Source organism: Hyperolius riggenbachi, chromosome 1, assembly GCF_040937935.1.
Source record: "Hyperolius riggenbachi isolate aHypRig1 chromosome 1, aHypRig1.pri, whole genome shotgun sequence".
Taxonomy (NCBI): domain Eukaryota; kingdom Metazoa; phylum Chordata; class Amphibia; order Anura; family Hyperoliidae; genus Hyperolius; species Hyperolius riggenbachi.
In genome coordinates, this window is record NC_090646.1 from 461,146,057 (window position 1) to 461,173,960 (window position 27,904).

A 27,904-nucleotide genomic window follows, 5' to 3' on the forward strand; every position below is an offset into this window, starting at 1 on the left:
TTTATTTTTATTTTTCAGTTATATAGCTTTTTTTTTTATAACATTGTATCGTTCTGTCATATTTGTAGTTTACAAATCATACTCTGTATTTTGAACTATGAAACAGAGGAGAGCTAATGACCCTTTGAACTTTCTTGCAGTAAAACCTTAAACAACCAAGAAACAGTGAGAGACTGGTTGAGATAAGTGCTTCAGAAAACAGGACTGTCTTCACCCAAGTTGGGTCAAAGAGCTCAGAGAAGCTCGTTTGAATAGATATCAAATGAAGTTTCTTAACTCTTCCTGTACTGGAAAATATGAGACGTTTTTCTTTGCTACTTATGTTCTATTTCTTAGCTGTACTACACATACAATTCATTATCTCATATGTTTATTTTTGCTTCATGTTTACTTTAAGGCTATACTTAAAACAAAAGGTTAGTGAATTAAGCTCTGTGCACATTACCATTGTGTCCAAATGAAAATCATACAGAGCTTTTCAATGGCACCAATCCCACTATAGTGATTTAAGTGTCAGATTTTGACAAAAGAATTGAAACTCTTTTTTTTCCATTTGTTTGCACAAGCTCTTGATGTGTATAGCGCACATAAATCCTTAGCCTTTGGAGTAGCTTAGTGCCAGCACCTACAATGAAAACTTTAAAGAGAACCAGAGAGGAAGCACCCTCATGTATTTTACTACATTTATTAGTGGGAACATGACAGTAAACACCTACCCTGCTTTTAGTTTCCTTCTTATCTGCTTAATTAGTCTGTTTTCAGCTGTGATAATAATCCCCGACTGAGTATTCAGTCTAGGTTTGACCTGGAATCATTATAGCTGAATCACTCTTCTGTGGAGTCTTTCCAAGCCAAAGCCTGCCCCCTCCTGGCTCAGCTTTGCTGCTTTGCATACTGAGAGCTCTGATGACATGGGAGGGGCTGCTGCTGCTGAGAGAGAAGCTCTAAAACAGACAAGTGTGGCTGCAATATGATCTGTGTGCTCTGTGTGCACTCTGCATAGATAATGATGATGACTGCAGTTTAATTCCTATGAGAGACACTTTCTACAGGCAGCTGCACACCATACCAAAATGAAAGCACACAGATGAAAGGCTGCAGCAGCCTTTCTCATACAGCCTAGATAACAACCTAGTCTCATATAGCCTAGACAGCACATCCAGAACAACTCATAACCCGGAAGAAGAAGGGAGTTGGTGGCCATATTGGATTTTTCCTGGAGCAACAATGGATAAAAAAACACTAAAAAAGGCACACCAGAGTGGCGAAATTATCAGGTAGAGCATTTATTCTTTACAAGCTATCGACTGATATGTTTATTTTGTGTGGAACGTTTATCCCTGGTTACCTTTAACCTGCCTGGCGTTCTATTAAGATCGCCAGGCAGGCTGCGGGAGGGGTTTTTTTTAATAAAAAAAAAACTATTTCATGCAGCCAACTGAAAGTTGGCTGCATGAAAGCCCACTAGAGGGCGCTCCGGAGGCGATCTTCCGATCGCCTCCGGCGCCCAGAATAAACAAGGAAGGCCGCAATGAGCGGCCTTCCTTGTTTTGCTTACATCGTCGCCATAGCGACGAGCGGAGTGACGTCATCGACGTCAGCCGACGTCCTGACGTCAGCCGCCTCCGATCCAGCCCTTAGCGCTGGCCGGAACTTTTTGTTCCGGCTACGCTGGGCTCAGGCGGCTAGGGGGGCCCTCTTTCGCCGCTGCTCGCGGCGGATCGCCGCAGAGCGGCGGCGATCAGGCAGCACACGCGGCTGGCAAAGTGCCGGCTGCGTGTGCTGCTTTTTATTTGAGCCAAATCGGCCCAGCAGGGCCTGAGCGGCAGGCTCCGGCGGTACTGGACGAGCTGAGCTCGTCCAGACCGCCCAGCAGGTTAAAGGGCAACTGAAGTAAAGAGGTATATGGAGGCTGCCATTTTTAATTCCTTTTAAACAATACCAGTTGCCTGGCAGCCTATTGATCTATGTGGCTGCAACTGTGTCTGAATCGCACACCTGAAACAACCATGCACCTAATCTTGTCATATCTGACAATAATCTCAGAAACACCTAATCTGCTGCATGCTTGTTCAGGGTCTATGGCTAAAAGCATTAGAGGCAGAGGATCAGCAAGATAGCCAGGCAACTGGTATTGCATAAAAGGAAATAAATATGGCAGCCTCCATATCCCTCTCCTTACAGTTGTCCTTTAAATTCAGGGCAACCTAAAAGTGCCTGAAATAACACAACAGTTAAAGAGACACTAAAGCGGAAAAAAAAAAATGATACAATTAATTGTATGTGTAGTATGGAAAATTACTAAAACATTAGTAGCAAAGAAAATATTTTGATTTTCAGTTAGTTTTTTTTTTTTTTTATAACACTGCATCATTCTCTAATATTTGCAGTTTACACACTGCTCAGCATTCTAAATGATTTTACAGAGCAGGCACAAATAAATAACAGCTGGCTGTGGGGAGAGCCACAGCCAGTACATCATCTGCAAGTGGAAAGGACCCACTGGCAGGTACGGAAAAGGTAGCTAGAAATGTAGCTGACCAGAATTGGTCCAAGACAAGAGTAGTAAGGAAAATCAAGACACAGAAATAAAACACAGTCATTCGCGAACGCAATGGAAAATAACAAACGCGCTGGTCTGCGCATACACTGGCGAACCAGCATATGACACAAACCAGCGATGGCTAACAACTAGCTACAGTACGGAAACCACGTATTACGTACAATAGTCCCAAGCATACTGAATGCCCTAACTAACAATAATAGATACAAAACGATATCTCTCTGCACTAGAAGGAGAGCCAAACGCACTCCAAAGGATTAACTAAGATAAACTAGACTTGGAGCTACCTGAACTAGAAGGAGAGGCAACACAACTCCACAAGATAACTAAGATAAACTAGACTAAATATCACAGGAAGAACAAGACATGAAATAACATGAACCCAGGACCGCAGTCAGAGTGAACTGACAGTATGGCCTGAAACACACCAGAGGAGTTTTTCTGAGCGTTTTGAGTTTTTAAATCTGCTGCTGCTTCTTTTGTAAAAAACCCCATAGCATTACACTGGGAAGAGCTTTTAGAGGTTTCAAAAGCTCTTCCCAATGTAATGCTATGGGGTTTTTTACAAAACCTCATTGCTCCAGTGTGCACAGACACATAGGATAACATTAGCAGCAGATTTAAAAACTCAAAACGCTCAGAAAAACTCCTCTGGTGTGTTTCAGGCCTATGGCCCAGTGCACACTGAGCGGTTTTTGGAGCGATCCACCGGCCGCATCCGCCTATAAAAACGCTTGTCTAATGTATTGCAATGGGATGGTGCACACCGGCGGTTTGCGATTTTTGCCAAGCCACAAACGTGCCTCCTGCTGCGCGTTTGCGGATTTCGGAAGCGTTTCGTCCTCAATGTAAAGTATAGGAAAAACGCAAACCGCTCTGAAAAACGCTACTTCAGAGCGGTTTGCCAGGCATTTTTGTTACAGTAGCTGTTCAGTAACAGCTTTTACTGTAACAATATGTGTAATCTGCTACACAAAAACGCACCCAAAACCGCTAGGTATGTTTAGAAAACCTCTCTAAACATACCTAGAATCGCTCTGAAATCAGCTCCCAAAACCGCTAGCGTATTGCGGATCTGCTAGCGGTTTTGGTGTGCACTGGGCCTTAGTGGGGCACAGAGAAAACCCAGGAAATGACTTTTGTGCAAGCAGCGGCCAATCAGAAGCGGACATGCAAAAAGCCAGACGAGCAAATGGTAATAGATCAATCTGCATTCACTTAGTTTGCAGACTGCAAGCTGAGAAAAACAAGTGCATCTCATTAACTCATGCATAACTATGCAAACAGCATAGTATTTGGATTCAGAAGAACAAGCCAGGCCATAACGGAATGCAGAAGAACTGCAAATGAACAGGACACTCAATATGAAAGCAAGGAAAGCCATGCAAACAGCAGTCAGCATTGCCTGGCTGCAGTAGTGTCTGAAAAGCAGAACGGGCAACACAGAGGCGATCATCACAATAACCTTAGTAAATCAGAACCAAAAAGTCACCTTTTCTAGGATTAGTGAATGAGAGTTTCCTTTGTGCGGGAAAATACTATCACTAATATACATACATTACCTAACATATTCCTGATAAGTTTCTAAAATGTACACAATTACATGTATTTCCCACTAGTATAGACAAAGTAACATTTGGCAAATAAAACTATACAGTTTATACTTACACCCATAGAAGGCTCTTGAGACAATCTGATACTTCATATTATCACATAACATTTTGAGAGGCGCTCTAGAAGGAAACATACGTTAAAATGGTTAGTACATTTTTCAAATGTAAAATATTAAAATGTTGCTGCAATCATTACTTGAAGAAAAACTGTACTTTTACATCTAAGCAGGAAGCATTAAAAGTAGCCCGTGAGTAATATTTCACACATTAATTAGTGACTTCACTGCTTTAATCAGGTAAGTAAGGCCCCATTTACATTGGGAATCACAGAATGCTAGCAAACTCACTGTCATTTTGTAAAGTGATTTTCCTGTGATTTTTCACTGTACAGGAAATCGATTTTGCAGCGATAGCTCTTTGTAATTCTTTAATATTGAAATGCAATCGCTCTGAAATCGCAAAAAAAAAAAATGCTGCATGCAGCACCTTTGCTAATCACTGGGGATTGCTAAAAGTGAACATTGCTATACACTTTACATTGCAGTAGTGCTTTTCAAAATGCTAGCGATCACCAGGGATTGAAAGCACTGCTGAAATCGTTAGTAAGATGCTCCACTGTGAATGAGGTCTAAGGCCAAAAAGCATGACATTCCTCACACAAAGGTTATCATTCATGAACAGGCTGTCGGTAAACAGAATCAGTGCGGGAAAACACCGCTGGCGGATTTTTAGACTTCTGGGTGGGCATTCATAAAGATGTATCCGTGTGCGGAAGCAGTGCGGAGATTCCCCGAGCTAAGCTGGCGGTAGGCAGGCGGTAGGCTTGCGGAGACACGGAAGCTTCCGAGTTGATACATTTCTCCGTGTTCCGCTCTGCTGCAGCTGCCTGGGAGGTCTGTGTGTCTCCATTCACTTACATTGATATCGCCACATCAGAGTGAGCGGTACTTCCCGACCTCACACCGCTTGCGGTGATCTTCATGAATGAACATTTTGCTACATTTGTACCGATAATCACCGCACAAGGCGGTGATTTATCACTCTGCTCGGTAGTGTAATTTTTCCATGCGGAAAGAGGCTTTATGAATACTGATTTTGCCGAGTGGTTGGTAAAGTCAGCTGTTTTAAGCATTTCCACATGCGGAAATGCTTTATGAATGATAGCCAATGTTGCTGTTTTTCTTCACCTCCAGCCATTTACCCCACTGATGCTACACTATACTACCCTCAAGTCACATTACTGATCACTGAGTCAGTCAGGAAGGACACTGCTGAATTCACATCCTGTTTGAACACCAGGAACTTACATTAAGGTTTGTATAAACACTAGATAAAAGTCGGCACACACAGGTAAACGACGTCACTCAAACATTTTTTCCCAGGAGATGGACTACATCCACACACCGATATTGCAAATGATTATGTCTTTCGAAAACTGAACGCACAATCGGAAAGCGATATTTCACATAACATTTGCGCATGCTCTGATACAATGTCGTTTAAACGACTTGTACACACCAGCACTATTTCTGCCCAATAGACGCCTAAGTTTATCCACCGGTTTTACTGGCAGAATACTTGATATTGGTCGTGTATTGTTAAAGCGGAATATAACCCTGCATTTCAACTTTGCTCTAAAACATTATTTACAGTATATTATATGCAACCAGCATTTTTTTTTTTACTAGACCAGCATTGGAAGGGTTACACAGAGGTTTAAAGTTCCTGGAGATTTCTGCAGACGCATCCGAAGCTGAGATAGATACATTTTGCTTACATAAATGTATCTAAGGGCCCTTTTCCCCTACCAGTCGCTAGCGTTCACGCTGAACGCTAGCGATTGCTGAATCGCAAAACTAAAAAATTACCGGCGATTTCCCGACGTTTGCGGCCGCGATTTTGCTATGCTATGCACTGCATAGCAAAATCATGGCATATATCGCTCCGCGCCGCGATCGCGTTTCAGGAAAAAATGAATCGCGGTAGTGGAAATACCCTACCGCGATTCCTATGTTATTTAGCAAACCCTAGCGATTGTAAAATCGCTAGCGGTTTGCGATTTTGCGATTCCGCTAGCGCAAGTGGAAAAGGGCCCTAAGTGTTGAATGTGACTCACTCTCTCAGGAGCTGGAGGACAGCCAAAGAGTGTGTAACATTTCTCAATAGATACATTTAACTAAATAGAATGCATCTATCTGAACTTCTGCATATATCTCCAGGGAACTTTAAACCTCTGTGTTTAACCCTTCCAATGCTGGTCTAGTAAAAAAAAAAATGCTTTTTGCATATAATATGCTGTAAATAATGTTTTAGAGCAAAGTTGAAATGCAGGGTTATATTCCGCTTTAAGCTACATACACAAAATCTGTAATTCCTCAGACATTTCAAATGACTTTTATCTAGCATGTGTACAAGCCTTTAGGCAATCAGGTTGCAGAGACAGCAGCAAAGCCTGGAGCTGGTTTCTGTGATCCAAACGTAGTTAGATCCAGTGCCAGGCAACAAAGATGTGATTTCAAGATGAAAATATTGATTTGAGAATGAGCAGATCTCTGCAAAATCAGACTGCAAACTTAAGACCCGCTGATTCATGGTGAAGTATTTTCACTCAAACGCAATCTAATCACAGGAGAGCCTATAACATTTGATTAGATTGAATTGACTTGAACTGTGTTTTCAAGGAATTGAGTATTAAAAAGAGCCTTAGAAACGTCTGCTATTATTACTTAGTATATATATAGCGCTGACATCTTCTGCAGTGCTTTACAGAGTATACAGTCTTGTCATAAACCAGTGATGGCTAACCTTGGCACTCCATCTGTGACAAAACTACAAATCCCATCATGCCTCTGCCTCCCCAAGTTATGCTTAGAGCTGTCAGAGTATTGCAATGCCTCATGGGACTTGTAGTTCCCCCACAGCTGGAGTGCCAAGGTTAGCCATCACTGTCCCTCAGAGGAGCTAACAATCGAATCACTACCATAGTTACATGTCCATTGTAGTCCATTGTAGTCTAGGGACGATTTTGGCGGGAAGCCAATTAACTTACTGTAGATGTATGTTTTGGGCTGTTGGAGGAAACCAGAGTGCCCAGAGGAAACCCACACAGGTGTGTGTGTGTGTGGGGGGGGGGGGAATACAAACTCCTATCTTTTTCAATTGTCTTGTTCTAAACAACGGCTGTAACGATCGGTGTCAACACACAGAGAGAATCTGATTATTGGTGATCTGCAGTATCACCAAGAATACAGATATATACCCGATTATTAATGGTCTGCAGAATCACCAATAATACAAGTATAACTAACCTCTGGACACCTGACAAGTGTAAGTGTTTGGTGCGACAGTATATGAGCCAGTGATTCCCTGACTGTTGGGAATCAGACTCTACTGCAGTCAAAGGACTCCTTTGAGATGGAGTCCCTGACTGGATTGCAGAGAGGTCCCTTTGGGAGATAGGGAGTCTCTGCAGCTACTGAACACCCCAGGAGGGGGTATCAGTTAGAGAGGTCGGCCAGGCCGGGTCGGGAACACACGAGCAGATTTAGGTACAGAGACAGAAGGCTGATTCGGTAACCAGGGACAGGCAGGGTTGGCAACAGTAATCAGATAGGCGTAGGTACCGAATCAGAGAGCAGAAGGAAGGTCAGGAGAGCAATAGGTCATAACAGATATCAAACAGATGCCTAGTCTAGAGTGTGAGGTCCGTGGTCTCAACACCCAGGGACTGGTCTACGATATACACAATGATGATACAGTTTCCCTAGTCTTGGTTGTGAGGTCCGTGGTCTCAACACCCTGGAACTAGTCTTAAGAATAACACAATAATAACACAGAATTCTGGCTAAGTGTGGATTCCCAGGTCCACCTGGTTCCACCACACTGGAGGATCTGACTAAGGTCTGAGTGCTAACACATAAGCATTCGCAACGGCAGACAACTGGCAACTGACAGGGAGGAAGTATATATAGCAAGGTGCTCCTCAGCACCACCCAGTCAGCCAATCGCCCGCTGTTCTGGGATCAGCTGATCGTCCAGATCACCTGATCCTTCTCCTATTGGCATAAAGGGCTTGCCTGTCAGCGCGCGCGCGTGCGTGTAGCCCTCCATCTGTGTGCACTACTAGGTTCAGACAAACCAGGCGCATGTTGTTACGGAGAAACCGCCGGTCTGAACGCGGCACCAGCCGCCTCATTGTCAGACCGCGCGGCGGTGTCTCTGGACTCCGTTACAATCCCTCTCCTATTGGCATGAAGGACTTGCCTGTTAGTGCGTGCGTGCGTAGCTCTCCATCTGTGTGCACTACTAGGCTCAGACAACCCAAGCGTATGTTGCTGCGGAGAAACCGCCGGTCTGAACGCGGCACCAGCCGCCTCGCTGTCAGACCGTACGGCGGAATCTCCGCACTCCATTACAACGGCATTCATTAATCTGTGTGTGACTAGCATTAGTGTGCTATAACCCTCAGTACTGTTATGGTGGCCATATACAATGCATAGAATGGAACATTTATTTTAAGTAGAATGATGCCACATTTTTAAACACATTTTACATTTCCTATATCTTCATATCATACCCATTGTTAGATGCAGTAAATGAAGTGGACAAGCCGTAGTAAGGCATACCTCTCATGATTGCAGCCATTGGCAGGACCCCCATCTGAAGAGCCACTCTGTGAGCATGAGGAGCAGGAGGATTTGCGCGTACTAGGCTGCCACATAGATGGCAACCCAACCCCCTGAGGATCTATAAAATCCTGAGGCACTAGAGAAGAGATAATAATGGAATAAACACATTTACCGGTAAGTCACGGTTCTCTTTTGCACTGTACAATCTCAAATTACACCTCATTAACTTCAGCTTTTCAGGGAATCAAACATATGAGATAGAAAAAAAATATTTAGAAAACCACATCCACTTATTTATGGGTAATGGCTTGGATGTGAGTACACATGTTCCTCATGGCAAGGAAGGGGATGCTAAAGTTATATTTAATGTGGATGCTGAATGCTTTCCAGCAGTTACTGAGTGCGTGGCAACAGCCTGTGATCGTTGGACCTTTGGACTTATCCTGGAGTGATAGTGTGGACATGGACTTGGATTCCTCTATTTCGAAGTCTTTTTTCTAACCTTGGGTTGTCGCCTGATCTCTCTCCTCTTCTCACCTACAATACTACTGTATGCTCTGTCTACTAATCTGGCTTCACGTGAGTCTGAGCAGAGGTCCCTTTAAAGTTTGTCTTATTGTGCATAGCCCAGCCTCTTGCTCCTCGTGTGCTAGTTATTAGCCTGACTGGAGTGACTACTACTGGTTCTGTGTTATGTCTGAAATTGTATTAGCCCTGGGTGGCATGCAAGTCATTCTACTATGTTCCCCTTAGTGCCTATTATTGTGAAGCCCATTCAGCTGGTTAGTTTGCTGCTACACTATGCTTGTTCTCTGTTCTTTTCATCCACGTTTGCCTATGATTCTGCCTTCCGCTCACTTTTTCAAAGGAGTCATTTAGTCAACCAACTGAAATAATATTACCTCTGCTCTTACTAGGATGAAAACGTATAGATGAAAATAAAATTGAATACAATACAAATAAAACGTCCACTACACTTTCACCAGTTTTAGCTCTGACATCTCTATGTGCTCATCTACACTTGAAATTCCTGCTCTTTCAAGGGGATTTCAAATAAAACAATGGCTTTAAAGTCCTCAGATGGGTTCTCCAGAATGTAGAAGAAACAAATAACTGAAAGAGAGAATGCCACCTTTGCTATAGCTTGTGGTAGTGATGTAAGCACAGACTGCTGCACTGATGCTTCACCAGTACAGTTCATGAGCAATGCAAGAAGCTGGTGAGTGGTTCTGCCCACAGGAACTACACCAATAGGGCTTTAGTTCTGAGAAGCCTTATGTTATACAAAGTTATAAAACACAAATTACAGAGATGTGAAACTAGATCTGCAGCATCTACAACAGATCATGAACACAAACTGGTAAGATTATTGTGGTCACATAATCAGAAATAAATGTATTTACAATACACAGTTGCATTGATGATCGCATGTATAATTAAAGCAGTGCCAATTATGGCCTAATTTTGCTTATTTAATCAAAATACAAAGATCCCTAGTCACCAAGAACCAGAAAGAAGTATTATCCCTCTTCTCACACAGGCTTTTTAGTTTCATGTAGCGCTGTGGTTGATTGGTTCTGAATGGGCTACTGTAAGAGCTGATATTTACCATGCTGCCATTTACTCAAGAAACCAACCAGTATATACAAGTGATGAATGCATGTATGTGCTCCAGCTATACTCTGTATATAGTATTCAGAGTTATAATACACAATCAACACTATTTTCATTTGTTTAGTGCCATATTCTGATGTATTTAAAATAGCAAAGAACAACATGCAAATTGCAGCAATTAAAAGCAACCAATCATGTTCCAAAGGCTCATACCAATCAGTTCCAAAGGCCTTCTAAAGAGTTGAAGGTGAAATCTCATTAGTGGCCATGGACCATCTGATTTTGGCCATGGCCATGGACCATTTTTCCCTTTCTCATCCCATACATTAGCCTCATTAGATCTGCACTAGAAAGCAGTGTGACTTAGACTACTTTATTTTAATTTGAAAATTTGCTTGGTGAGATCAGTAACTTGGGTTTGCTTTCCTAAGTCTCTACAAGGCTGGAGAACAGAGGAAAACATACGCAGTTCTCCAAACCTGAAATGAATTTATTAACAATTATTTGTCAACTAGCGGCAAAAGCCATCACAAATGCAAAGTAAGCATTGCTGTATTGCTAGTCCTCACTATACATAAAGGTACATAAAGGTGACGACTGCAATGCTGTGCCTAATCTTTTAGAGCAGATAGGAAGGTCTGAGTTTAGATCCACTTTAAGTTAGACTCAGTGTAAATACGGGCATAAAGAAACATATAGTAATGCTCAAACCCCACTTTCTCTGTACTTGGAATTACACCATAGCAGTGCATGGCCATGGTCCAAGCATTTTACAATTCCTAACTGTCCAACAATTTCTAAAGTCAATTTGAAGAATGACTTTCAATTGCTTTTAATTGATCCACAATCTCAGAGTTGAGTTAATTTAATTACATGAATGAATATGACACAAGTTTACTTGACAGAGAAATCCAATAAATGTTTTGCCTATGAAATGTTCTATACTGGTTACATGTTGTATTGATGCTTCTTTACATTCAAATGGCAGCATGATTAATCCAGCACAATGATCTGAAAGGAATTATTGCTATGAGGGGTGTGACAGCAAACCCGATATGGTGGGATTGTGGCAAGATGTCTCGGCTTGTTTTTCGAACACTGTAGTTTGACTTGCTGGGCTCTTGGGCCTCGCATGGAAAATGGAGGTGGAACATGGGAAGTGTGAATCTGGAGGATGACAATGATGCTGCACAGCAACTACAAATAAAGGAACATGGAAACAGAAAGTGAAAGATAAATAACAACTGTTCTTATCAAGATCACCTATCACTTTGTTCATTTTGATTTCAGCTAGATTTCATTGGTGGACATATTGCCTGGCATACTGCACATACTGCAAGGATTTAAGAAATCCCATAAAAGACACTACCAGGTATGTCTAGGAATTCCAAAGCATTCAGCTTTGTCTGTGGGAGAGCAAAGAGCAGACTCTAGTTAAGGTACTTAGCTATTAAGATGACACATTAGTGAGTCTATCTATAGCAGCAGTGATGCATCTTGAGCTGGTAATATTGAAATGTAGACATCATATGAAATTAGTGTGTGACTCAACAAATGTTGCCAGCAGTAAAAGCAATGAGTAAAACTGCCAGGCATGAGGAGACTGTGCACATGGGACAAAATAGTGTCTTTTTCTGTAGGACTCAATTTGCTGGCACATAGGCCTTCTCCAGTCAGTGTCCATTGCTGTTGGGCATTCACATGAAACCAGTTGTATCTGAGTCTACAGTTTCTCTCTCTCTGGTTCCCTTACAGCCCTCATTAAAACCATGCATCGGCACAGGGAAATAAAAGGCTCTCGAGAGGAAGAATTTAGAATGAAGCACTTTTTAACGATCATAATTTTAAGTGTGTATTAAAGAGGAACTCCAGTGAAAATAATGTAATAAAAAAAGTGCTTCATTTTTACAATAATTATGTATAAATGATTTAGTCAGTGTTTGCTCATTGTAAAATCTTTCCTCTCCCCGATTTACATTCTGACATTTATGACATGGTGACATTTTTACTGTGGGCAGGTTATGTAGCTGCTGCTAGCTGTTTTGGCCGTTAGAGACAGCTCTAAGCAGCTAGTTCCTGTCTGTGAACACTGTTATATTGTGGCAGTTTGCCAGGAGCACCGCGGTCCTCAGAGCTTCTTGGGGGACAGGTTTCACCACAATATCAGTCATAGAGCGCCCCCTGATGGTCTGTTTGTGAAAAGCAATATATTTCTCATGTAAAAGGGGGTTTCAGCTACTGATTGGGATTAAGTTAAATTCTTGGTTGGAGTTCCTCTTTAAAGTGTACATTCAGTTACAGAGATGGGACTGAAACGTTTTCCAATAAGGCCAGATAGAAAGTTAATAGCCAATTATTAAATACTACTGTTTTCATAAGATTCTGTTACACTGTGTTATGGTGTCTTACCTTAGGTACATGTTCTGTAGTTCGGAATGACTAAGGTAGAGAAGATTATTCTTGTTTACTTAATTTAATTGTGTACATTATCCTTTGTTAACAGTGCTTGTCTGTTGTGTGAGCTGTCATTTACCCCTCCTGGCCCACCCAGAACTCTGCTTTAGGGTCCATTCACACTGGATTCACACTTTGCTGATCGCCAGCGATCAGCAATGTGCTGCTGCACAAGTAATTCTATGGGATTACTCTCACGGCAGTGATTGTGGCGCATCTGCTATTATCGCAGACCGCAAGCGCGCTGCATGAAGTATTTTCACTATTCTAATTTACTGGAATGAGAATCGCAAAACGTAATTGCTGAAAAATCACCAAAAAAGGTAATGCAAAATCGCTATGGATAGGTGATTGTGATTTGCATTTACAGGTGCGAACACGGCCTTAGTAGACTGACAAAGTAGTCTGGGAATGGAATTATCCTTCAACACATTGAAATTTAGGAGGAGAGGAGGGGCAAATGCGGTAATGTCTCATTGTGTGCTATTACAATAAGGGCACTCAACTTGCAGCTTTATAAACTGGTTTTGAAAACCAGCCCGGAGAACATCATTTTGGGGTTAAAGTGTATTTAGAAATGTTTAACTTTGGTCACTATGAACTATTTATCTTCTGAGGAAAATAGGGGGGAACATATGAGCAAATACTTCCTAGGGCAAAAAAGCAATAAAAAGATTTTTAACTAAGGAACGTAACATAATGTAGCTCTGTTCCAAAAAAAAGTCATACCAAACTCAGATTGGCTTCCTGGGTATATAATCCTGAAAACATAGTCCGTTGCTTCATCTTCTTCTTTATCTGAGGTGGATTCTGAGGAACCCTGAGGACTTCGCTTTCTTAGCTTGGGGAACACTTTGCCCTGCATGACATGATGGAATACGGTGTTACACAGTTTTTAAACTGAATTGTGATGGGGCTTATCATTTGTTTTCAGGGATAAAAGCAATAATTCTAAGAATTATTTTTTTTAACACAAAAGGAGTTTAGTGAAGTACAACAGATAATACAAACAGTTGCATACAAATTATTGAGACAATGAAATATCCAACTGGAAGAGAAATATCAAAGGATACAATATTGTAAGTACGTCAGTTACGATAAAACGTAATCATGGGCAGTCACACACCACATTTTAACATGACAGTAAGGAGGAACCATAGAGATAGCAAAACCTTTAATACATAATGCCACCATAAATGTAAAATTATCTCAGCCAGTGCTAAAATGAGAGGTCTGATAGTTTGATAAAGTTTGGAGTATCTAAACTTCTAGGTCTCAACACTGCTATCCGGATGGTAAATCTGGGACTTGGGTAAGATTTCAAGCCATGCCACAGATTAACGATTTCGCCACTTATCCCAGATCCTACCAAATTTAGCAAGAGCATTTCTATGGGCATATATCAGCTTTTTGTATGGTAGTCCCCTATCTACCGGTTTAATCCATTCCACCTTGGAAGGAATACTAGGGCCAAGCCACTTCAGCATGATTTCCTGCCTTGCAGCAAACAGTGTTTCGCTCATTCGTTTTTTTTGTGTCAGTCGAAATATTCTCGTCCGTAAACATTCCCAGGATGCATTGCAACAGGTCCACCGATACAGAGCACCCCATCTTAATGTGAAAAAACTTCACAACCTGTCGCCAGTACTCACGGATAGGGGGGCACTCCCATAATAAGTGGATGAATGAGGGAGCCGAGGTTTGACACCTAGGACATTGATCTGGAACAGTTCTGTTAAATTTGTTTACCATTGAGGGTGTAAGGTAAGTTTGATGCAAAATATAAAGCTGAGTTAATCTCTCCCAATGATTAGGATAGACTTGGGTACCGCAAGGGCATCTTCCCAACCCTCGTCATCTAGGTCAACAATCAGTGCCGAGCATTTCGACTTGCATTTGGCGGTTTTGTCAAGAGCAGTGCGTAACAAAGTCTTTGTGTCTGCTGTATCTCAAACTTAGCAAAAAGATCCTCAAGGGGAAGCAATTTGCCAGTTTGTATAGTCTGCCCCAAAAAGATGATTCCCTTACTAACCCAGAAGTGCATATCAGGAATAGTAATTAACTGAGCTAATAACGGATTGTCCCATAGAGGAGTACGATAATCAAGGCCCTTAAGGTGCAGAAACGTCACCAACCATCTCCATATCAGTATTGATTGTTGCACTATGGTGTGCGGATACTGGGAACCAGTTCTGAAGCCTCTTAACACATATCATGCAAAATGGCCCATATCAGGCACCTGTGTGTAGCCATACATCTCAGGGTTACAACCTCCATTGTAGAGGAACCAGTGAGAGATCTGCTGAGCTTGTGCTGCAATGTAGTATTTATGGAAAGTTGGAAGTGCCAGGCCTCCCATATCCTTTGGGTTTTGTAGAAGAATATACATAAGTTTGACTCTGGATTTATTCCATATGAAGCTTACCACTAACGATTTAGGCTTCTTTCAAAACTTGCGAGGGATATAGAAAGGAGAATGGTGGATGACGTAAAGAACCTTCAGCAAAAGTACCATCTTGATCAAGTTTATCCTACCTGCAATTGAAAGGGGGAGCTTCGACCATCCTTATTCTAACTTGCAAAAATGGCTTCAGAAAATTTCAAGTCTCAACTTTTTTTTAATTTAGTTTGATACTGTACTTTAAAATATGAAATAATTGCAAGTATAATAAAAATTACAACAGTAGTAAAATAAAAAACCCTTTAGGGCGCAAACATAAGTAAATAATTATATATTCAAGAAAGAAAATCTAAAACCTGAGTTGCAGAGCACTGCACAATTCTGAATGCCTCCTTCAGCATACCTTTCCTCTTTGGGACCACAGTGGAGGATCTAGCTGTCCATGAGGAAGAAGACCGTTTTCCATACAGGAAAGAAACTGTAAGAGATGTCCACCACGGGGAAACCTGAGGGGGGGTCGCTGTATTCCATCCTGACTGACCAATACTACAGTGCCACCGCTGTCTACTGTTGGTTGGAGACACAAACACATGTTGGCAATAGTAATCATTACCCATACATTAATTCACTGCCCTCTCCATCACAATCAGAATGATGTATGTACATGACTAAAGATGGCCTGCCATAATCACCCTAGAAGACCCCCATTCTGTTTGTTTGTTTCCTGCACAGTTACTGCAGGCAGCTTTAGCTTTTCCACATAACATCAGAAAGCTCTAATACATCACTGGTAATGACTTTTATAGTTTTATAACTTTATAAAGCTACCATTACTAGGAAGCAGAATCGGTCAGCATCCATAGTAATAACAAAAGGATCCCTGGAGTGTAATACATCTTCATTTTAATACATCTTCACAACTTAATTTAGTTACATATTGGAAAAAACAATTCTGGTACAACTATTTCAGATATACACACAATACAACACAGAATTAATGTTCAAAAGTAAATTGTTATATGAGCCAATTATCTATAACTAACTTTATTGGAATAATAAATAATTTGGTAAATTTTTGACTTTTTCTGTAAAAAGTGAATGAATGTAAAGAACCTCACAAATACAGCATGTGTTACGTGTATATATAATAACAGAGGGACATCTAAAATAATGAGCTCTGAAAACATCTTCATACAAAAATTCTTGACTATAGTCGTCCGGTATAATCTAAAGTGTATATATATATATATATATATATATATATATATATATATATATATATGTATTATATATATATATATTATATATATATATATATATATATATATATATATATATTATATATATATATATATATATATATATAATATATATATATATATATATACTCTGTATATATTCTAAGCGGAGGGTACTTAGCTTTGCTGAATTTAGTCGGTTTCTGTAGTATTTTTTTGTAATAGAGTGTAGGACTCTACACTCTATTTAACAGAGTCCTACACTCTATTACAAAAAATACTACAGAAACCGATTAAATTCAGCAAATGAGGTTCTTTCCAGTACTTTAGGTTATACCAAACGACTACAGTCAAGACTTTTTGCATGAATATTTTTTCAGAGCTCATTATTTCAGATGTCCCTCTGTTATTGACATATACCTAGAAGACAGCTACATTACAAATGACTTCTTCACTACACTAACAGAAAAGTAGGCAAACAGGTCATTTATTTAATTGATACCTTGCTGGTGACAATGCAGATATACTATTTCTTCAAGGCGTATGGTCATTGCATAGTCCCAATAAACGCTAAATCAAATATGAACAGGTGTTAGTAAGTGAAAAAAAAACTTTCTGGAAAATATAAATATCAGATTACTAGAGTGTTATTTCATATTGCACCTGAAAAATTCCATTAACTCACTAATTATTTTTAAGTAGAGCATTGCCTTCTGACTAGCTTAATAGATAAGCTCACACACCATTCCAACATCAGAGTACACCATTAAACAGCTCTTTGAAAGAGGATGCTATGCTTGGCACAGTGTACTTAAGTCATATTAATTCCTTAAGAAGGGCAAGAAGGAGCCTTTTCCCATACTCTTTGTTTTTAAACATCAAAATGACCATGACAAATTGCTTTAGAATAACACAACATAAAAAAGAAAAAAAAAAAGAAAAAAGATTTCAAAACAAATTTTTTTCCAATTAAATTTAGCTGTGACGGAATTATTCTTTCATTAAATAAAACCTAAAAAAAACACTTCAGAATTATTGATATCCGTTTTCTATTTGATCTTAGTACACACACTTTTTGATTTTGTAGTTTTTTAAGCTCAATGATTCTTTCTATCAAACTGTTACCTAGTATGGTTGTATACATAAATGACTGCATTAAAGGAATACTATCGATACCCAAGTGTTCTAAAATGACAATATACAAATAATGTCTAAGTAGCTGTGTGAACATTCCTACTTTTCATGTTAAATATCAGAGGCAAAAGCTGTAATTTATTGAGGGTAGGATTTAGCTATATTGGGACAAATCAATTGCAGAAGGGGTGTCTGCTTCAATGCACAGCCAGAGTTGCATATCAGACTACAGAAAGCAAATATCAAACATATCAAACTCTGAAAGCAAAAACAATATGAAAAAGCTGTGACAATTAGTTACATTTCCTCTGCTTTCTTCAGACACTTCAGTCAGAAACAGAGCTCCCAACAGCTGCAGCTCCTGTGTCCTGTCTCTCTCTGTCACACACAGAGCTACACATAGAGTTAACTGATCAAGTGTGAGGGGAATTTCCCCTCTCCTCATGGCTCATTCAGCCGTCAGTTTTGGCGTCAGTAAACTTTGAATGTATTTTGCTAACAGTAAACAAAGAAGTTGCTACTAAAATATATACACCAGTACTTAGCAGCACTTCCCAAACAATTCCTGTGTCAATTAGAACAAAATATGTGAATCGATAGTATTCCTTTAACTTCAATGTAAACATTTTGGACATATGTTCTAAAACACTGCTGTTAATTTGTGTGCCAAGTTAATGCCAATAGTTAAAACAGGCTTTCTCATGCAGGGTTCCCTGGAACCCCAGGGTTACTTGAGTACTCTGCAGGGGTTCCTTGGCATTTTTCCCATTGTGGGGGAAGTATAATAGAGCACCCTATAATAGGTGGTACTGTAACAAGAAGCACTAAATTGGGGGGTCAGGAGACAGTATAATGAGTGGCAGTGTAATAGGGGGTAGTGAAATAAACAGCCACACAGATTTTTAAGACCATGCCCCCTGCAAAACAAATGCAGGGTTTCCCCGAGATAAAAAAAATAGTTTGCAGGGGTTCCTTGAGATCAAAAAGTTATTTTCAGGGTTCCTCCAGAGTAGAAAGGTTGAGAAAGGCTGAGTTAAAATATTGGTATTATGATATTACTGAAATTTTCTATCAACTTATCCATTACCTAATTTTAACACCCCTAACACCCCTCCTAATACTAACCTCATCCTAATGCCTAATAGTAACTCTGATGTCTGCTGCCCAAACAATTGTGATGCCACAGGTAAAGTACAAGCCGACTAGAGATAGTCGATCGGCTACTATAACACAATTGCTGAAGTATTACCAAAACCACTGGTAATAGCTAATCAGCTAATACTAGTCAAATCTCTTAACTGAACTGCTACCTGATCGGCTAGTGGTAGCCAATCAGCTAGCAAGTCGGGCGCCCAAATCACCAACCTGGTGCCATACACTGCAATTACGATAGCAGTATATTTAAAGCGCCTGGCATAGCCAGTGCCTAGTTCATCTGCTTAGACATTTTTGGACAAAAGGAATTCAATCGATGTATCATATAGCTGTTTTGCCATAAGTTATCAACTAAATGCAATACAGAAATACCGTGAATGCTTTAAAACATAACAAATTAGCTGAAATTAGTTGTTTAGCATGTAACGTGAACAAAGTACACATGGATACTGGGTGGGTTTCTTGATAACTTTAATAGCTACACTAGGCCTGTAACCTGTGAGCTTTGTTTTTACATCTGCAGATACATCTTTTTACTATTTCCTTGTTTGAACTTCTTATACAGTTGTTGTTTTTTACAGGGAGTGCAGAATTATTAGGCAAGCTGTATTTTTGAGGAATAATTTTATTATTGAACAACAAACATTTTCGCAATGAACCCAAAAAACGAATTAATATCAAAGCTGAATATTTTTGAAAGTAGTTTTTAGTTTGTTTTTAGTTTTAGCTATTTTAGGGGGATATTTGTGTGTGCAGGTGAAAATTACTGTGCATAATTATTAGGCAACTTAACAAAAAAACAAATATATACCCATTTCAATTATTTATTTTTACCAGTAAAACCAATATAACATCTCAACATTCACAAATATACATTTCTGACATTCAAAAACAAAAAAAATCAGTGACAATATAGCCACCTTTCTTTGCAAGGACACTCAAAAGCCTGCCATCCATGGATTCTGTCAGTGTTTTGATCTGTTCACCATCAACATTGTGTGCAGCAGCAAACACAGCCTCCCAGACACTGTTCAGAGAGGTGTACTGTTTTCCCTCCTTGTAAATCTCACATTTTATGATGGACCACAGGTTCTCAATGGGGTTCAGATCTAGTGAACAAGGAGGCCATGTCATTAGTTTTTCTTCTTTTATACTCTTTCTTGCCAGCCACGCTGTGGAGTACTTGGACACGTGTGATGGAGCATTGTCCTGCATGAAAATCATGTTTTTCTTGAAGGATGCAGACTTCTTCCTGTACCACTGCTTGAAGAAGGTGTCTTCCAGAAACTGGCAGTAGGACTGGGAGTTGAGCTTGACTCCAGCCTGAACCCGAAAAGGACCCACAAGCTCATCGTTGATGATACCAGCCCAAACCAGTACTCCACCTCCACCTTGCTGGCGCCTGAATAGGACTGGAGCTCTCTGCCCTTTACCAATCCAGCCACGGGCCCATCCATCTGGCCCATCAAGACTCACTCTCCTTTAATCAGTCCATAAAACTTTAGAAAAATCAGTCTTGAGATATTTATTGGCCCAGTCTTGACGTTTCTGCTTGTGTGTCTTGTTCAGTGGTGGTCGTCTTTCAGCCTTTCTTACCTTGGCCATGTCTCTGAGTATTGCACACCTTGTGCTTTTGGGCACTCCAGTGATGTTGCAGCTCTGAAATATGGCCAAACTGGTGGCAAGTGGCATCTTGGCAGCTGCACGCTTGACTTTTCTCAGTTCATGGGCAGTTATTTTGCGCCATGGTTTTTCCACACGCTTCTTGCGACCCTGTTGACTATTCTGAATGAAACTCTTGATTGTTCGATGATCACGCTTCAGAAGCTTCGCAATTTTAAGAGTGCTGCATCCCTCTGCAAGATATCTCACTATTTTTGACTTTTCTGAGCCTGTCAAGTCCTTCTTTTGACCCCTTTTGCCAAAGGAAAGGAAGTTGCCTAATAATTATGCACACCTGATATAGGGTGTTGATGTCATTAGACCACACCCCTTCTCATTACAGAGAAGCACATCACCTAATATGCTTAATTGGTAGTAGGCTTTCGAGCCTATACAGCTTGGAGTAAGACAACATGCATAAAGAGGATGATGTGGTCAAAATACTCATTTGCCTAATAATTCTGCACTCCCTGTAATTAAAACCCTGCAATGTTTGCAGGCTACACTTATTATTAACCAAGAGAGACATCGCAGACTTGACACTTACAGCATGATTCTGGAATAAAATCTCTATAGGGCCCTATTCGCCTTCTAGCTCCTATCTAAAAACAATACCTTTTTAGTACTAACACAGCTGTGAGCTATGAGTTAGTTTCAGTGCATTACTTTGTTAAAAAAAAAAATATCAGACGCGTAGTGATTTTTTTATGGCCTCAACAGATTTTTTTTTTTAGCAAAACAGTATGAAACTTTTTTCTTCACAGTGAAGCCACTCTGCGATAAAATATAATGAAAAAAGACACTGCAACACAGAAAAATAGTATATACAGGAATATGTAATCATCCTTGTCTATTTGTGGTGTTTTGTAGTAAATTAGGGTTTTTCTTTTTACAGTAACTATTTTTGACATTTTACTTTAAAGTCAGGAAAATATTAATATTACAAATGAGAATACATTTGTTTAGAATTTGGCAGGCAAGCTTTGTAAGTTCAAGAAAGGCCACCTTTTAAGTGTAGAAAAGGTAAGATAGTTCCATAGACAACCAACCAACCAACCTAGTTATCCTTCACCAGGTCTGGAATTTATACATTTGCACTATTAAAATATTTTTCACTGCAACACTAAAGTGGTAATCTCTCCTATCTTCTGCTCAAGAAATCTTACAGGAAGAAATAACTCCCAAAAGTAATAAACTGTTCCCATAATGTAACTGGGAGAGGGGAAGAAATTGGTGCTGAGTGAGGCTTATGACACACCTGCTGTTTTTTGTTTTCCATGTCTAATGTATTTATAATTTCTGTATAGCACTATTGAGCACTCTAGCACTATGTTATAGTATCCCTGACGAAAGCCCCTATTTTTTACGGGGTGAAACATGTTGGGATGTATGGTAGGGTGATGTGTGTTTAGATAAGATACAGTCTGGGAAAGAGGGGCTACCTTCGGTGTGAGGATTTATATAGCCTCACTCACAGGGCTCTGCAAATTTCTTTCCCCTCTACCAGTTACGTTATGGAAACAGTTTACTTCATTTTGCAGGCTTAAAGAGGAACTCCAGCCTAAACAAACATACTGTCATTAAGTTACATTAGTTATGTTAATTAAAATAGATAGGTAATATAATCTCTTACCCACACTGTTTTAAAAGAACAGGCAAATGTTTGATTTCCTGATGGCAGCCATCTTTTTGGTTGAAAGGAGGTGACAGGGAGCATGAGACACAGTTCCAACTGTCCTGTGTCGTGAGCACCTCTCCCAGTTGCTAGGCAATGTGAATAACAACATAGGAAATCCCATCATGCTCTCCACAGCATCAGGAAAAAAAAGCCTGGGCTTTTTTTCTTTGATGAGTGGAGCGTAGCTAAAAATGCAGCTAAAAATTATGCTTTGGTAAGAAAAACAAAGTTCTGATGCTGTGAAACTGTTAAAGAAACACCAAGCCTTTTCAGTTCTGCTGAGTAGATTTTTAGTCCGGAGGTTCACTTTAAGGTTTTTAAAAAGCTGTACCAAGACAAAAGCTACATAGCCTTTGTATGTCCTCCCAGTGTTTGCATAGTTTCCCTCCACATCCCAAAACAAAAACATATTGGTAAACTCTTTGGCTTCCAACCCCTCAGATAATGTCAATGCTATATCAATGCTCAATAATAATAATGATATTTTGAGTCTGCTCTGACGGGTCCAGCATAGAGAATCTGTACAGGGAATAACAAAATCTCAACACTATCAACATATCCTGAGTGAAACATACTGTTCAGTGTCAAAAAACTTGATCACAAGTAAAGCACTGGTGAACTGCTGAGAGCAAAACCTGCTGACAAGTGCTGAAATCTCATAGGCAGCTATGGGAATCCCTGTTTTGCAGTGATTGCTTATACAGCACAGTGATTGCTTATACAGCACTGTGGGGCAGCACAGTGGCGTAGTGGTTAGCTCTCTCGCCTTGCAGCGCTGGGTCCCTGGTTCGAATCCCAGCCAGGGCACTATCTGCAAAGAGTTTGTATGTTCTCTCCGTGTCTGCGTGGGTTTCCTCCGGGCACTCCGGTTTCCTCCCACATTCCAAAAACATACGGATAAGTTAATTGGCTCCCCCTAAAAAAATTGGCCCTAGGCTACAGTACTTACACTACATAATATAGACATATGGCAATGGTAGGGATTAGATTGTGAGCTCCTTTGAGGGACAGTTAGTGACAAGATATATATACACTGTACAGCGCTGCGTAATATGTCGGCGCTATATAAATACTAAAATAATGATAATAATAATAATGTGCAACAAAATATTAGCTTAAGTGTCTCATCACTTTCGTCTATGGCATTTCATAAATTCTGTAGAACCGAAACTGTAATGCAAGGCCTGATTTTAGTCAAATACAAAACAATGGAAGACAATTGCTTTTTAGTAAAAAATATTTTTCAAAGAAGGTTGTTGGTTCATCATTTTCATGGAGGGGAATAACTTACTGCACTTGTCTATCACTGTAACTTCACCCTAGGTTCTAGTTCTGTCCCTGAGTTTCTGCCATCACTCATTTGGGTAAAATCACTGCTTCATGGTTAAGATTGTAATGCAATGGTGTCAAAAAATAGCACTGTCAGTTAGACATACAGTGAAGCATACAGTACAATGAAAGTATGCTTCACCACCACTGTAAATGCACATGTTGACCAGTAAATGTTATTTGATCGGAAATAGCTATACTACAGTCAATTTGAAAGCACCATAGGGATATCATTGCATTGCATTGCGATAAAACTAAATGAACATAGTGTGAAAGGATCCTCAATATTTCTCACCAAACAAATTGAAGCGCAGCACAAGCAGATTCTGTGATCCTGTTTTAAAACAGGTCGTGCTCCTTATTTGGTCAAAGCAGAAGTCAAGAAATAATTTTGTCTTGAATCTAACATACATTATTTGTTTGTTTTTTATTTATTTTATTTATTTTTTTAGCAACATACATACATACATGTTTTATAAATGAGAATAAATATGCCGCAAAGGGATTTGCAGATGACGTCAGTATTAGAGTGGGGATTAGATTTCAGCAATCAAGCTTTTTGATGTGTTTGTGCTCCCAGAGACTATTTTCTCATGCAATCCCAGTGTCTTAATACTCAATACATAGAAACGGGTTAAAATGTAACCTAATGTATCCAATAAGAGTTAGATGGTAAGATAAATTAATATGTGCACAAAGATAGAAGATCTCTTTTGACAGACCCAAGTAGTGAGTGCTGAGTGTATAAGGCCCGGTTCACACTTGCGGTTCTCTGCCAAACGGACCGGATGACCTGAACGGATCCGGACCGGATCCGGATCGGAACCGTACGGTTCTGATCCGGATCCGATCCGGATCCGGTCAGGTTGCATCAGGTGTTCATCAGGATGCGATCCGGATCCGTTTGGCAAAAGATAGTAGAAATAGAATAAAAATGTTGGGGTCTGGGAGGTCAGCAGAAGGTGGACCTGTGGAATCAGGCCCTCCGCTGTTTAGCACTCACCTCCACCTCCGACATACTGCCAACATCTCCAGCACGTTTAAAATCACTGCTGCTCCACTCCAAAATGCTTGCCCATGTGTCCCCATCCAAAATCGCCGCTTCAATACGCATAGGAAGTGGGGTAGAACATCCGGATTTTTAGCCAGTGTGTTGTGCGCTCTCCGGTTCTCATTGGTTTGTATTGGCCGGATGGTGCAGTCCGGCTCCGCTCCGGATACGGCTGCCGGAGGAGCCGGACCAAAAAATAGCGCATGTTGGGTCTTATGCCGGAGTCCGGATCCGGTCCGGACGAAACGGACGCATGTGAACGGAAGCATAGGCTTTCATTGCTATGCCGTGCGTCCGTTCCGTCCGTTCTGCATGCGGTCCGGCTCCGGCACGGCGATTCCGGACGGCGACCGCTAATGTGAACCGGGCCTAATACTGTCAAAGTTTATAACAGGTTAGGGAGAGTGAATGCATTGCTTATTATCTCTGGATGTTCATTTGTATACACACTATCAACATTTCCATAAAGAAGTACAGTATAAACATGAAGTCTGAAAATAATTCTCTCTACATTTTAACTGCCAAATAAAGCACAGAGGACAAATATGGATAGCGCTGTGGGTTAAACTTTGTGCAAACTTTACATTACTATCACCTGAACTGACTGTTTATGGCCGGGACAAGTCCCACTGAGGTTTCTATAACCCTTCGCAGTGGTGCACACCACGAGACCTTTTTAAACGCTAGAGATTTTAAAACTCTTGCTAATGCAATGCTATGGGGATTTTTACAAAATCACATTGCTCCAGTGTGCACACACATAGGATAACATTAGCAGGAGCTTTTAAAATCACAAAGTGCTCAGAAAATCTCTTCTGGAGTGCACCAGCCCCAGTCATTCACAGCTGACCTTGCTCAGAGGAAAAGCAATGTTTTGCCATGTTTTTGTTTTAATTAAGTCCTATTGCATTCCCCTACAGTGAGAATCTCCCTGCTCCTTTTCTCCTCCTCCCCTCCATGAAAAAGAAGACCCCCTTCAACTTACTAAAGCCTACAAGTCTGCACAAATATGCTTTGCATAACCCTACTTTTATCAGCTGTAGGTACTCAGCTTTGGTTGGTAGTGTTATGGTCTTCCATTGCTGGAATTTTACATGCTAGGCCCAACAGGAGTACAATACTATGCATGGAGTTGATATGCTTTTTTCTGCACATGAAAAATAATTGCATTCCTCTGAAGTCAAAGCCATGCCCAGGCACATATCCAAAAATCTCATAGCCTAATAATCTGAATACTCAAATGTTACCTTTTTGTGTATAAGAAGGCTGCCCCAGGTAATTGTCCCATTCTGAAATTTTGATCACATGCTCATATGTTCAGAAGCACAGGTGCAATAAGTTTGTTTTTAGCTCTATGGGTGTAACTGTAGACCCTGCCTTGATTACATCATATCACTATTCAAACTGCAAGAAATAAGACACACTGAATCTCTGTGAGGAGGCGGTGGCCTATAGCAAGGATGGTCTATGTTGCAGGGGCCAGTTTCTGTGCTCCTGACAAGGCTAATTTTTTCGCCCATAATTTTACAGCAAATCTGTAGCGATAAGGAAAAAAAGGTTACTACTTATGAAAAGGGAAGGCTGTGGAGCCTACTGAGCCTTCCATGTCCGCTCTTTGTGTTCTTGTTCCCTCGCTGTGCCCAGTGAAGTTCCGCTATGGACAACTGGGGAAGTTACGCCACCTCCAGGAACCTGTGCTAATGGGTGGGTGGGTGCGCAAACGCAGTACGGAGCCACCCATGTCCGGGAGGTCTCGGGACACAAGTGCCTTCTGAGGATACCCTTAGGCATAATCGACCAGTTGGTTGAATACATGCAATGGGGGTGACAGTGCTGGAGCGAGGACAGGGAAGGCTCAAGAGGATCCAGAGCCTTCCCTCTCCATAGGTGACACTTTTTTTCTTTCCTCGCTTTAGTTTTACTTTAATAAGGACCTTCAGCACAATCAAAAACAAAATGAGTGGCTGATTGCCTACACAGAGACATGGGAAAACATTTGTGCTTGGAGCAGAGATTTAATATTAATAAAGGCGTGCCTGTGGAGATATCACAAGTGCACTATATGAGTGAAAGTAAATTAAAACTTGACTGTGTAATTTTTTGATATGTGTTACACCGCTGTAATTGCCTGTCGGTATGACTCAGCCATTAGAGCCTCCCTGACTTCCTCCCCAGCATCACTGCATGCTGAAGCTGTGCTTATCTCACAAGAGCTCATTACGCTTTTCTTTCACATTAACATTCTGATTCTGTTTGCCGGCGTCAGAATAATGACATAAAACCAGTAAAAATAGTTCATTTTCTCTCCATTTTCCAGACATTAAGGAGAGGTTACTCATCATTTATTCACACTTTTCATTTGTGTTCTTACTGCAAGAGGTAAAACAAAGGGACATTTCACAATCAGACATGTTCTTTTCCAAGAAATGTCACGGTACCTTTTGTTTAATATCTTTCCACCGTTGCAAAGTCCTTCTCAACTGCATCAAAATGTACTAATTCAAAGAATGTCTTTATTGTTCTCATAATTATGATTTGTCTTCTATTCTTGGTCATTAGTTTTCAGCACATTTAAATGTCACCTATAACATTATTCAGAGAAATACTAAACATTGTGGGGCAGATAGAAAAAGAGCAGTTGCCCAGAAAAACTAAAATTTGCATCAAGGGGATGACAACTCTTGCTTTTGCTGAAGGTTTCTTTGAACCCTATAAAAAATGTTTTATTACTGCCATCACTTCAGGATTCTACATGGCCCATACAGGGCTAGTGCTGCCATAGGGGCAAACTGGGAAATTGCCCCAAGGGCCCCAAGCCAGCTGTCAGGTCTCCTCCAGATCTCCCCTTAACTTTATTGTGGTCTCCAGGGCACCTGCAAAGTTTTGTGGCAGTGTAGCAACTCAACTGTCCTGGCCGACTTGCTCCTCTATTAGCGTCTCTATGCGTTCCCATCTTCATCTCATCTTCATCTTCATCAAGATACGGCCAGTGGAGATGATTGCATGGGACCACGGACAGATGGAGGAATGTGCTGGCTGGGACAGGTGAGTCGCTACACTGCCGCAAACTTTGCAGGGTCCCGGGGGAACACAATAAAGCTGGCAGTTAACTCGGGGGGCCAAGGGGGGGAGTCTGTCGGGGGGCTCTAGGTTGATTTTGCCTGGGGGCCCAACTGTAACTAAACTGACTCTGGGCCCAAATTTTGACACAAGCTCATACATGTACAGTGTCAAGCCTCCTACAAAGCTAAGTTTAACTGCACTTACTTGATTTGTAGAAAAAGGAAATCTGAGCCTTTGCATATGGATATTGGAGATGGGGAATAAAATGCTAATAATTCTGACTTGCATACAAACTTCATGCAAATACTATTCATCTTGGAA

General features: G+C 40.6%; 1 protein-coding gene across 3 annotated transcripts in view; it reads right to left on the reverse strand.

Annotated features, from left to right (window-relative positions):
• The window catches only part of SGSM1 (small G protein signaling modulator 1), a 556,432-nt gene that overhangs the window by 401,375 nt on the left and 127,153 nt on the right, over nucleotides 1-27,904 (reverse strand). For 2 of the 3 annotated variants that reach the window (XM_068239081.1, XM_068239098.1), the window contains exons 10-14: nucleotides 17,014-17,081; nucleotides 15,677-15,840; nucleotides 13,602-13,731; nucleotides 8,802-8,940; nucleotides 4,232-4,296 (exon numbers count right to left, since the gene is read on the reverse strand). In XM_068239081.1, the coding sequence (XP_068095182.1) occupies nucleotides 4,232-4,296; nucleotides 8,802-8,940; nucleotides 13,602-13,731; nucleotides 15,677-15,840; nucleotides 17,014-17,081 (566 nt within the window). Of the gene's footprint in view, nucleotides 1-4,231; nucleotides 4,297-8,801; nucleotides 8,941-11,468; nucleotides 11,616-13,601; nucleotides 13,732-15,676; nucleotides 15,841-17,013; nucleotides 17,082-27,904 lie in introns of all 3 variants that reach the window. The other variant, XM_068239072.1, reaches the window with a different exon arrangement.